Below are 13,130 nucleotides of genomic sequence, written 5' to 3' on the forward strand. Positions count from 1 at the left end.
ACCAAAATAATGAAATGTTTGATGCTGTGTGAGGGACAAGCAAGACACTTAAGGAAGGGAGATGATATGATATGATATGTGAGAGAGGGAGGGACAGAGAGAGGCGAAGTTCTGTAAAAACCCAAGTTCTTTTTTCCCCACACACTCGGCCACAAAATATGATAGAGAGAGCGAGATACAGTGCAGCCAACTGTCGATAGGCAGTAGGAGTCTTCCCAGCTCAAGTGGGCTAGCTAGCTGGGTGAATGCCACAACCGTAGAAAACACTCGTACAAAACCAAACTTGGTTGTATGGTCAGAAAAGCCCTGCACACGTGGAACGCTTTGGGGATTCTAGGTAGTGAGGATGGGGGGGAGGACGTCGGATTTGGTTCCGACGATGGGGGCTTTGGTGTCGGGGAGGGTGGAGCGGCCGGGGAGTTCGCTCACGGAACCATCGTTAGCCACCGCCACAGGATAAGTGAGGAGGTGACCCGCCAGATCCACGGGCGTGTCGCCCACGAACGCATCCCACAGGCCGTCGGCGATGCTGTTGACCTTGCGGATGCAGTCCAAGGTCCAGGGTTGCAAGAAGGAGTTGTCCAAGCGGCCCAAGTGCTCGTACCACAGCGACATGCGGAATCCATGGATCTCCCCGCGCGGCGAAGGCGGCTCGCTGGCCGTGGTGTAGCACGGTTGATAGGCGCCCATGGCGATTTCCGTGTCACGACCTCCGTCCAAGGATCTTTGGTTGATGTTGGCGGATCCCACGATCACGTACTCGTCGTCCACTGCATCCAAAACCGGCACCACAACAATTATATATCATCAATGGAAGAAAATTCAAGAAACCAACCAAATCAGTCTGAATTCTTCTTGCATGAGCATGCTTGCTTGCTCACTTACCGATCATCATCTTAGCGTGTACGTAAATCATGAACCTCCTGTTGTCCTGCGCCTGCTTGTAATTGGAGTCCTCTGGCGGGCTGTCTGGAGGCACATACTCGTTGCCCACCCTCTTCTCCCGATTGCCCAGACAAAAGAAGGTGAGATAATCTTTGGGGCTCTCGTCGGTCAGCTGCTTCGCCTCCAAAGCTTGCGCAATAATCTTGTACATCATCTCCATCGTTCTGTGCATCCAGTGAAGAATCGCTTGCACCGACCCGCTTTCCGGCACGCCCTCCGGCCACATCGGCACCACAACGTACACGCAGAAGCGCTCCCCGGCCTCGATTTTGCTCGCGATCTTCAATGCCAGCTCCACCGGGATGAGATGCAAGCAACCAGCGTCGCGATCCGCTTCCCAGCTCGCACAGCTACCCAGGAAGTACTGATTCTCGATGTAGATGAAGTTCTTGGCGCGTCGGATGGCGTGAATGTAAGCATCTTGTATGCTGCGATCGATCACGCTATCTTTCCCACTTACCAGGCCTGCCTTGGCGGCATCGTCGGGATCCTCCGGGAACCCAAACGCAGCACCACCGTCGATGGAGCGGAACAGCTGCACATGCCAGGTGCTGGGATCGTTGGGCAAGGTCACAGGCGAAGGGGGGTCGATGGAGGCTATCTCCCTCAGAGTCAAAAGCTTCTCCTCCCCTGACCCTTGCTTCTGCCACCGCTGCTCGAAGTTGTGGAGGACATCCCAGGCCGCCTGGCCTTCGATCTTGGAGTGGATGTCGTGCCAAGGCTCGCGGGGGCCGCCCTTTTTAAGCGTAGCACCGGGGAAGTTGGGCTGATGAAAATCATCGCGATGCACAGTGTCAAGAGTGCGGAAGAGCGAATGGAACTGAGTGTCGTAGCGTCCGTCGCAGAGATCGATGCCTCCCACAAAGCTCACAATGCGTCTCTGCTGCGAGCCCGAATCAGCCCGCCCGGGCAGGGGAGCGTCCACAATTACCGTCTTCTGGTGATGCGTGAACATGGTACCGATCACGATTTCTTGCACCACGCTGAGCCCGTTGTCAGGATTCCTCGGACACAGCACGCAATTCACCTGGCTACCCTTGAAGTAGTCCTCAGTATCCTCATCGTGCGTTGCCATCAGCCCATCCTTCTTCAACAATCCCACCGATGTCCTGTCGTCCCACACCAACATATTCACCCTCACCCCCTCGTCTGCCTTCTTCTTCAGTAGCTCCCCCAGCGTCACCCCCTCCGCCCCCTCCACTGGTCTCTCCCTGTCCCGCACCAGCTCGATCTTAGTGTACACCGACCACCCCGTTATGTAGATCATATGCTTCGCCCCATTTACAGCTTTGAATATGTCCTCCCAGCACCTCTGCGGCTCGTGCAGCTTGCCGTTGCTCAGGTAAATCTTCGGACAGAATTCGTTGGGGATGTGAGAATCCTGATAGAGTGTCACCTTGCAGCCCTTCCAGTGCCGGAAGAACGTGTAGGGCACTCCAGGGTACTTGTGATCTACCACGCCTCTGCCGTAGAAGGGGTCGGCTGAGATATCGAAGTATTGCATCCGCAGGTGGATGGTTGCCCCTCCTTTTAGCTTCTCGCCGTCCTCGTTGCACAAATCGTACCATTTGTCGATCTCCTCTCCTGACAATATATCTGTAACAGGAATCGTGGCCTTCGCCAGCACCGGAGCGCCTACTACATTGTCATCCTTGATTTGTACTACCAATTTCGAAACGTAGTATGCACAATAGATGTGAAACGACTCGTTCCAAACGGGATTACTAGGTTCGTTGGTGATGATGCGAGTTCGTCCCACCCTGGCGTCCTCCATCTCCACTGAGGCATACAGCTTTCCCGATCCCCTTCCCAGGTGCACGGCATCCTCGATACCTTCCACGAGCTGCAATTCCAACAGGGGCACTCTGTTTTGTCACTCTAACAGTCTAGAAGCGTCAAATGGATCACAACATTCAACACCCTGCTAAACTAAAGCACTTTGAACCGGGGAAAAAAACATGCAAGGACCATGGTGACAGAATATTTTCAACTGATTAAAATAACCAATCTGCAGGTCACACTTAAAGAGGAGGTCAAACATAGAGTAATTCGCATTTTCTTCAAACCGAGTTGAAACACTGCAAAATCAGCATTCGAGTTTGAGCTAAACAACCAACCATTGCAAAATCTGAATTGAACTAAGTCTTTCCAAGCAAAGTTACTAGGCGTACAGAACACAGAGAACGATTTGGCACGCTTCCTGTGCTCCAACTTTATGAATTTTGTATTTTAATGTCTTGGGGGCATTGCATCATGTGGTCGCAAATCTCCAAAAGGTTAAAAGCAAGCAATTTCATCATGCTTTGTCAAAGGCCTTGCTAAAGAGTACAGTGCAATGTTATCGCCTGTTAGTTCCTTTCAGTTAGAGCTTGTACTTGCCTATAAGACCTTCAGTCCGTACAGGAACACCCAGTGGTCTACCGTGGAGTGTACCTACTACCAATCTCAAACCTAAACTGCCTTCAATTTTTTGTGGCCATGTACTGATTTTAGCGCTAGAGCAATTCCTTAAAAGTTTGGCCATGAGGCTCCTCACCATAAACATTTTGTACGGTGCCTCCTTTCAAGATAAGGGTTAGCTACAACGGCATCCCGATCAATTTTAACGCAATCTAACAGTGGGTGCTAATCATTCGATAGGCATAAGCTCCTTTCAACTCCCCGAAAGTTACACTCACGCATACATTACCACACATGTCAGGGGTCAATTATACTGAGTTCCATCACAGCTATAGAGATGGAAGGCAGGCTTAACGCTTGTGAAGGCTTGCACATGGGGATAAGACCAAAGACAGTAATTCAGATGGTCTTCCCCCACGTTATGACTGCTTGCAAAAACACATGTCGCAATAACTTGGTTTTCGAGAGTCTTCTCTGAGCTGAAAGCCTATTACAAGATATCTTCGATGATTTGAGAGCTTTTTTCAGAAGTTTGGGCATCTCTGCCAAGCTCATGAGGCTATTGAACGGATGGATATCCACGGGTCCTCTATGTAATTGCCTACCTGCTAAGGAGGCTGAATTTTCCTTTATACAATTTTATTTCCGGAAAAACAAAACACATTTCCCTTCCAAAGACGATCTTCTAAGTAAGAATGCTGTAAAAAGGAAGCTGATGGCGAACAAGGGAGAAATAATACTTTCACAAATTTTCCCGCCCCAAACTTGTTGAACTGCTTAAAGCTTTTCAAGCTGGAATTATGATAATCGTGGCTACCCAGTGTTTTTACATGGCTGCCCACCAGTTGATGCCTCTAGCGTTTCACATGCTTAGCATCGAATGCCAGCCTTACCTCTCTATACGTCCTCTCCTCTTCCAGTATATTTCCCTATCTGATTTAATTCTGCAGCTCGATAACCCACGACTAAGATCTCCACTCTTACAAAATTGAGTTTTTTTGTAAGAACTTAAGGAGGGAGAAAAAAATAGCAGGGACGAAGAGGGTTTTAGAGTCCCTTTAGGCTGTGACGAGTCCAGACAAAGATTCTCCATCCTGAGCTTCAGATGGGTACCCCAACAGATCACACACACACTGAGCCAATTCTAGCCACGACATATCCATCACCGTGCCTTCATCTACTCTCATGTTCATACTCCATCTCCAAAGATAGATTAATTCACGTAGTGCTGCGGCCAATTTGAGCCTCCTTTCATCCCTCACTCATCAGTAGTCGATTGGGACCGCGAATACAAGGGAGTCACATTTGACCTTCCAAGTAAAATATGGCAGACAATGAATCTATTGCAGAAATGGGAGAACTTTAGCTATGATATTATATTCTTTCTGCAATGAGATTTGTCCTTCCAAGTAGAATATTGCAGACAATGAATCTGATGCAGAAATGGGAGCACTTTAGCGATGATATTCTTTCTGCAATGAGATTCTCCAATTCCACATATCACCAGAACTTAGGCACTACAGACACTACGGCAATGGCGCCATTGGGCTGAGACTACAGACTACGTTATGGCGCTATGTGCTGGTCTCAGCTAGGCTTGAGCCACTTTCATAAGGAGAATCCGAATCACCATTACCACCAAACCTTGGGCCCAACTCAAACGCGGGAGTGCCGTGCTGGAAAAGCGGCCCCCAGCTTCAGCTGGTCGCATCCTTCAGCGACTGCCTCCCTGCTCCAGTAACAAAATACGTGAAAATCCCAAACATCGTGCAAGCGGAGTTTTCTCATATCACAATACACTCTCAACAGTCTCGAGGTAGCAAACCTACTACCCTAAGGTCACACATCTTTAGCAGTTCGAGACATGGTACTACTCCAAGAAGCAAGAAGACCTGCATATATACACATCAATAGGAGGCCACAGATGTTCGCGATGGCCCCAGATCTAGGTCGGATCTTGGAAGGTTTGCGAGCATAAGTAACAAGCTCATTTAGCTTAAGCGTCAAACACTTCAAACATTGACCCCATACTCCTTGCAACATATATACCCTGCACTGCTTATATTTATCTGCGCGACCGTTGCCCGTTTCTACAGCAAACGCGGTGAACTCATTGCGTGATTCCAGCAATCCACACTCGTAGAGTTGGATGAACCCTCTGTGACCTTTGTACAGCTTAAAACACATATCAAAGCCTTATGATGCCCGAAATTGACTCTCGCGGTTTAGAATTAAGCATGTCCCATCTGATAACGCGGAGAAAGCGGAGTTCGAAAGACCAAGCAGCGAAGAACATCAAATCCGGCATACAAAGGTCTGGATAAGTGCTCTACTGCGAGAGATCCGTCACTAGATCAAGATCGATGGTTGCAGCATCACGTAATGTCGAGACCGAGACAAAGCGAAAAAGGAAAATATTTACCTTGCGGAAAAACTTGGGGGCACCTCCAGTAGCGCGATGCTCGTCGGTGAGGTGGGAAGCTTGCATAATAGAGATATGGAAGGTGCCATGGAGAAGCTGAAGGGCCATCGAGAGAGGAAAGGCAAGATGACCGAAAGATGAAGGGGAGCAGATGAAGTGTGCTCTTTTAAGAGTGTTTCGTACTTCACCTACTACTTCACAGACGCGGCATAGACGCGCATCATCGTCCGGCGTGCGACGTGGCCCCCCAGGGGGGCCACGTGCCAGCCCACTGTCGATCAGTTTTTCCCGCTCAACTCGCCGGTCTTCCTTTGGCACCGACAGCGTTCAAACACGTCATCACAAGACGTGCTTTCACTACGATTGCCCTAGTTATAGTATTAGTTGTAATTCCATTATTTAGTATCCTCTTCTCTCGTCACTATCCCGATTTGTACGAGCGGCATTAATGTCCTCTTCGCTCGTCACTATCCCGATCCTCTTCTCTTTAGGCAGGTAGCATTGTGCCATGAAATGAAAATCTGGCCTCTCATGAAGCCACGTGTTATATTTCAAAATCATTTTTAAAATTTTTGTTGTTTTGTGAATGGCAAGAAAATGTTTTAGCGTAACTGCTCATCGTTTTCCTTCGTTACTCGTGTTTAGCATGAACGTATTCCTTCTTCTTGCATTTCTCATCGCTCCCCTACTTTTCCTTATCATTGAGGTGCAAATTCGATCATTCCATCAGTTGGGCCTCCGATAAGGGTGGATTTTAGAGCTTTGGCATGTCCTTCCGAATGACCTGTGAGCATCCACCAAGAGCACAGATTCGTTGAACACAAGCTCTGGAAATTCTGCCCTGCATGAGATGCGTTGATCTTCATCGAACTACATTTTCTTACAGTACTGCAAGGTGAATCAACGGAACCAACTAAGGGATACAACATCTCTGTTGATGATTTGCAAGAAAAAGGTGTCGATTTGGAAATTCTGCCCTGCATGAGATGCGTTGATCTTTATCGAACTCCATTTTCTTACAGTACTGCGAGGTGAATCAACGGAACCAACTAAGGGATACAACATCTCTGTTGATGATTTGCAAGAAAAATGTGTCGACTAGGAGAGGAAGTCATGCTTTACCTTCAGTAGCGCTTGTGGTGCTTTTTTCTCGTCTGCCATTGCTAGAGTTTTTGCATAGCTTTGTGCGCCTTCCCCTCTTACAAGCTTTAGAACATCGTAGGTTTATGCTCCTCTTTGCTGTGATTTCCTCTGTCAAAGGATGTTTCACCGAATGAAGGTACTTGCGACCTAACAATTACCTTACCAATTGTGAGCTTTACGTTGCTCTGTGTGTTTTTGAGTGCAGTCTCTTTCTATAACTAAAAAAGAGATCGCCAAACTTGTCGATCTTAACCATGTTCTCAATTTTGGGTGGACTGGAAGGGCCTCTACGTTTCCATACGTGTTGACATTCCATCACCTGGCGGAAATATTTTCTGGAAACCTATAGGTATGCTGGACGATTCTTTATGTATGAATATCAAGTGACGGGGGACTAGTGGTGTTGCTATGCATCTGCAGTAGCCATTGCCCCTCTTATTTAAATTGCTCCACTAGAATGATGGAAAGATAGGTCATGTGTCTTGAAAGAAGGAGGACGAAATGGAGTTGGATCTTGATTTGTAGTTACCTTTATTAGATGGTGAATTTTCTGCTAGAGACAAGGTGGTACAGATTTTGAATCTGCATTTTCTTGAAATCAAGTCCATTCATTAAGACGCAATGTAGCTAGGTGAAAGAGAGGAAACATGAACGTGTGTGTACTAGCATGACTCTGACTTCTTAGCTTTGTGAATCAAGAGATCTGATGGTAGTGTGATCCATTGAAAGATTCCACTGCAAGGGGTCAACTACAACAAGCATTCTCTTTATATTTTTGACATGTTAGTAGAGCAAACCATTGTCCGATGCTGTTGTACCAGGATGTCAACACGATAACGAAGGATCATGGTCTGTCGGCCTTTACTTTGGGAGCAGTCCGTTGTCCTTGAAACCGATCGAACTGGTTTGTACATCTATATTCTAAGCTCAAAAAGCACGAGTATCATGACATAAATGAAGCTCTGCAGAATTATGTCAATTTTGTGTCAATACTGTAAGAGCTTGAATGCAGATCTATTAGGCAAGCAGTTAATCTCTGTCTTTGACTCTCAACAATTGTATTTTCTGGTGGCTTCCTCACAGGAGAATATAAGAAATGATAAAGATCTGCATGGCCTATTGCAAATACTATTTTGACGTGCACCTTCGTGTCAAGCCACCCAAGCACTTTCATTGCTGATCCCTTTCTGTAAGTTAGTTACAGCACACCTTTGAACTCCAGTGACGCTCTTTTGCTTTTCGTGATCTTCGAATTATGCCTCAGCCCACTTCATGGGAAATTGATAGTCTTGGATCACTTGAAGTAGGCATTTTAGCTTTGGCTTGCCAATTAGATATGCAATAAACTTGATGAGAATTGATGGAGCACAAGCTGATGACTGTTATCATGTCCTGGATCTCTGAAAGCCTAAGGGGCCTCATCACAAGTAATAGGTATCCCTTGAAGTGAAATCAGTAGAAAAACTCAAGTCTATAAATGCCATTTCTTTGACCCGTATGCCGGTATGGAAATTCTAGAACAAGGTTAAGAGATTCATGCAACTATGACTAGCAACAAATAGGAGTCACATGGATGTGTCCAGGGTTCGAAAATGGTGGCTGACGTTATCAATAAGAGATTACAGGTGGGAATCTATGGTTTGATACTGGCTTTGGGCATCCTGCTCCATGTTTGTATCATAATCATGGGCTTCTCCATTCAATTTATGGCAAGCAGTCCTCTATTTTAGTTCGTGGGCCCTTGTGCTACATCTATTCAGCTGCTTCTATAGCGTTTGTCTCCTATGCCAGGTTTCGAAAATGGTGGCTATCGTTATTAATAAGGAATTACAAACAAGAATCTATGGTTTGGTACTAGCTTTGGGCATCCTGCTCCCTGTTTATGTTGTAATCATGGACTTCTCTATTCAATTTATGGCAAGCAGTTCTCTATTTTAGTTGATGGCCTTCTTGGGCTTGCACTCTTAGTAAGCCTCCCGAGAGATCCTCTGACCTTTGTCAACCTGCGTGTTCAAGCTCCAGAGAGTGTTGTGAAGTATCCCTAGCCTCCCTGCTGTTCTCAATGCAGCCCAAACCTGAGGCAAGATGGATGCTGATCTCTGGCCTCCGTGCTATGTGCAAGATAATACCTTGGCCCCATCGATGGGGCCCTATTATAGGGCAAATGCCCACCTGATCAAGCCAACCACAATCTGTGTAGATACCCGACAAACGAGCCCTATGCCAATGGCCTGCCACATGACAAGAACCTGCTAGCCCAATGAAACTCGTTACTCCTTGCAAACTACTCATGTCCATTATCTGCAGTCTACCAAGTTGTCCTCCTTCTGCAAAGTACCAAGCATGCTTGATTTGTTTCAACCCAATCATTCTCCAACATCTGCAAACTCGAGCCTCAGGACTTATAAAGTGAGAACCTTGGGACTGCTCCACGTAGCTCTTCCAAACTGATCCCTTTCTGGTAAATCTGGAACTCCTCACAGAATCACTATCACTTTCTTGGGTGAAGAGATTCGGTGATAGAACGTTCAGGAGCCACTCTTGTCTGCACCTTTTGGCTAGCTCACCTTCCTCCGCTAGCACCAGTCCTCCATCGGTTTCAATTTGCACAGTGGGAGAGCTCCAATCTGTGCATTAAGCGTTCTTGATCTCTTCAAGCTGATGTAGCTTCAAGTAGTCAATTAGCTCTTGTGCGCCAAGTTGCTCCTAAAGGTACTTGCGCTTGAAAACCTTGTGGAGGCAGCTTGGTGATTCAGAGTTTTCAATTGGCATTAGCTTGACGTTCTTCTAGCTCATCCTTGTTGGTTCGATGGCCATGCTATTGATGCTTGTAATTTGAGCTGCTATGCATGGGTGCCAACAACCTCAAAGTTTTTTGTACTACAAAATTGATCCATTGAATTTTCAAAAATGCAAAATAATATGTACAAAATACAAAATCATACATTTCTAAAAACAAAGTACCATGTGGAAAATGCAAAGTGCTATGTTCTATACCCCAAACTCAAATTGCTACATACTATATGCAAAATGCTATGTGCAAAATGCAAAATCATATGAACCCAAGGAAGGGCACGTTCCTTGGTCTTATAATTTTTGGAGAGGAAATGTGCCGACTCTCCCCCCCCACACGAATGTGTGGTTAAGTGTATTTGTTTATGTGTTGGATACAAAGTGCTATTTGCTAAACACAAAAATGCTAGTTGATCAATGCTAAGTGCTAATTCTAAATGCAAAATGATATGTACGAAATTTAGAGTGCTATTTCTCAAATTCAAATTGCTACCAAATATATACAAAGTGATAAATGAAAATTGCTATATCCCAAATTCAAATAGCTACAAATGTTTGGCTAAAGTTCCCTGTCCTTTGAGATATAATCACTATCACTTTCTTGGCTGAAGAGATCCGGTGATAGAACATTTAGGAGCCACTCTTGTCCGCACCTTTTGGCTAGCTCACCTTCCTCCACCAGCACAAGTCCTCCATCGGTTTCAGTCTGCACAGTGGGGGAGCTCCAATCTCTGCATTGAGTGTTCTTGATCTCTTCAAGCTGATGTAGCTTCGAGTAGTCAAGTAGCTCTTGTGTGCCAAGTTGCTCCTAAAGGTACTTGCGCTTGAAAACCTTGTAGAGGCAGCTTGATGATTCAGAGTTTTCAATTGGCATTAGCTTGACGTTCTTCTAGCTCGTCCTTGTTGGTTCAATGGCCATGCTATTGATGCTTGCAATTTGAGCTGCTACGCATGGGTGATTGCTAACAACCTCAAAGTTTTTTGTACTATAGAATTGATCCATTAAATTTTCAAAAATGCAAAATACTATGTACAAAATTCAAAATCATACATTTCTAAAAACAAAGTACGATGTGCAAAATGCAAAGTGCTATGTTCTGTATCCCAAACTCAAATCACTACATACTATATGCAAAATGCTATGTGCAAAATGCAAAATCATATGAACCCAAGGAAGGGCACGTTCCTTGGTCTTATAATTTTTGGAGAGGAAATGTATCGACTCTCCCCCCACACGAATGTGTGGTTAAGTTTATTTGTTTATGTGTTGGATACAAAGTGCTATTTGCTAAACACAAAAATGCTAGTTGATCAATGCTAAGTGCTAATTCTAAATGCAAAATGATATGTACGAAAGTTAGAGTGCTATTTCTCAAATTCAAATTGCTACCAAATATATACAAAGTAATAAATAAAAACTGCTATATCCCAAATTCAAATAGCTACAAATGTTTGGCTTAAGTTCCCCGTCCTTTGAGTTAGAATCACTATCACTTTCTTGGCTGTGAAGAGATCCGGTGATAGAACATTTAGGAGCCACTCTTGTCCGTACCTTTTGGCTAGCTCACCTTCCTCCGCTAGCACTAGTCCTCCATCGGTTTCAGTCTACATAGTGGAAGAGCTCCAATCTGTGCATTGAGTATTCTTGATCTCTTCAAGCTGATGTAGCTTCGAGTAGTCAAGTAGCTATTGTGCACCAAGTTGCTCCTAAAGGTACTTGCGCTTGAAAACCTTGTAGAGGCAGCTTGATGATTTAGAGTTTTCAATTGGCATTAGCTTGACGTTCTTCTAGCTCATCCTTGTTGGTTCGATGGCCATGCTATTGATGCTTGCAATTTGAGCTGCTACGCATGGGTGATTGCCAACAACCTCAAAGTTTTTTGTACTATAGAATTGATCCATTAAATTTTCAAAAATGCAAAATACTATGTACAAAATACAAAATCATACATTTCTAAAAACAAAGTACAATGTGCAAAATGCAAAGTGCTATGTTCTGTAACCCAAACTCAAATCGCTACATACTATATGCAAAATGTTATGTGCAAAATGCAAAATCATATGAACCCAAGGAAGGGCACGTTCCTTGGTCTTATAATTTTTGGAGAGGAAATGTGCCGACTCTCCCCCGACGTGAATGTGTGGTTAAGTGTATTTGTTTATGTGTTGGATATAAAGTGCTATTCGCTAAACACAAAAATGCCAGTTGATCAATGCTAAGTGCTAATTCTAAATGCAAAATGATATGTATAAAATTTAGAGTGCTATTTCTCAAATTCAAATTGCTACCAAATATATACAAAGTGATAAATGAAAACTGCTATATCCCAAATTCAAATAGCTACAAATATATGCAAAAAAACATATACTAAACGCAAACTGCTATGTGCAAAAAGAAAGATCTATTTACCATGTTCTATATTCGAAATGCTATATGCTACATTCAAATTCCTATATGCTATATTCAAATTGGTATCAACATAAACCAGAGACGTTATAAATTTTGAGTGAAAATAATAAAGTGTTAACAACCTTGATATTTTGTTTGCAGATTATTCGAATTGGTGAATTTCAAGTAATTTTTAATGCTCTCATCCACAACGGGAAAATAAAGTAGGTGCTTCTACTTCAACATATAATTTTACTTTACAAATATGAAAAGGTCTCTTATTGAAAGGAGAGAACGCGCTTCCTACATTAGCATAGAAAACAAGAAAAGACTATTACAACCAAGTTTCTCCTCATGGTTATTCATCGATAATTTTCTAAAAGAATGGAACCAAATCACTTCTCAATATATTTCAAAGATGCAATATTGTGTATATTGTGGTAGAATAGAATTTAACACAGGTTCTTTTACAAAGTTAAAATCAGTAATATCAGTACTAGAATCAAGTATAACACCATATGACTTATCCAATACGTTCATAAGTTTGCATGTAGAAAATGGCCTAGGACATAGATAAAAAATGGCTTGCAAAGCATGCATAGATAGTCCATCCAGAAAGTTGTACTCGGTTCCCTATGATCCAGACTATTTATAGAATGTATTAGGTGCAGACATATTTCAAATGCAAATGCTTTCTATAATCGATATATCCCTAAATTTTTCTAAAGGTATTACATCTTTAGCAATAGGTATATTACAAAGGAGATCGATGTTGGATAATCTACTAATATGTTAGAATCACCAACAAAGATTTTGTTGTAACTCAACAAACTTACTATCAACAACAAAACATGATCTAGCGTTTAACTCTAGAATAATCCCATATTTAAAAAATACTTAACAATGTATGAACGACCGCATCCAAAACTAGGAGTAAGTGTTCTTTCTTCAAAAGTTATTTCTGAATATTCTTGAAGGACACTCTGCTGACTCACCATTCGATCTTATGAAAATTGCACATGAGGACAACTACTTGTC

The 13,130-nt window shown here is 43.9% G+C and overlaps 1 protein-coding gene across 1 annotated transcript; it reads right to left on the reverse strand.

Annotated features, from left to right (window-relative positions):
* Nucleotides 1-311: 311 nt before the first annotated feature.
* On the reverse strand, nucleotides 312-5,918 carry LOC147905115 (phospholipase D alpha 1-like). The gene is made up of 3 exons (XM_087390242.1): nucleotides 5,768-5,918; nucleotides 886-2,788; nucleotides 312-770 (listed from the first exon to the last, which is right to left on the reverse strand). Exons 1-3 carry the CDS (start codon nucleotides 5,873-5,875, stop codon nucleotides 334-336), a joined length of 2,448 nt encoding a protein of 815 aa, XP_087246368.1. The 5' UTR covers nucleotides 5,876-5,918; the 3' UTR covers nucleotides 312-333.
* Between the last annotated feature and the right edge of the window lie 7,212 nt (nucleotides 5,919-13,130).

This window comes from Dipteris shenzhenensis, chromosome 2 (genome assembly GCF_047967505.1).
Source record: "Dipteris shenzhenensis isolate YYH24624 ecotype China chromosome 2, Dip_SZ_1.0, whole genome shotgun sequence".
NCBI classification, from domain to species: Eukaryota; Viridiplantae; Streptophyta; class Polypodiopsida; order Gleicheniales; family Dipteridaceae; genus Dipteris; species Dipteris shenzhenensis.

Bases quoted from the DNA above. Each gene is read 5' to 3' on its own strand.
- LOC147905115 (XM_087390242.1), bottom strand. From the start codon at position 5,875: ATGGCCCTTCAGCTTCTCCATGGCACCTTCCATATCTCTATTATGCAA. The intron at 2,789-5,767 runs GTAAATATTTTC...TTGGAATTGCAG, and splicing joins CCCCCAAGTTTTTCCGCAAG to CTCGTGGAAGGTATCGAGGA. The intron at 771-885 runs GTAAGTGAGCAA...TTTTGGATGCAG, and splicing joins ACACGCTAAGATGATGATCG to TGGACGACGAGTACGTGATC.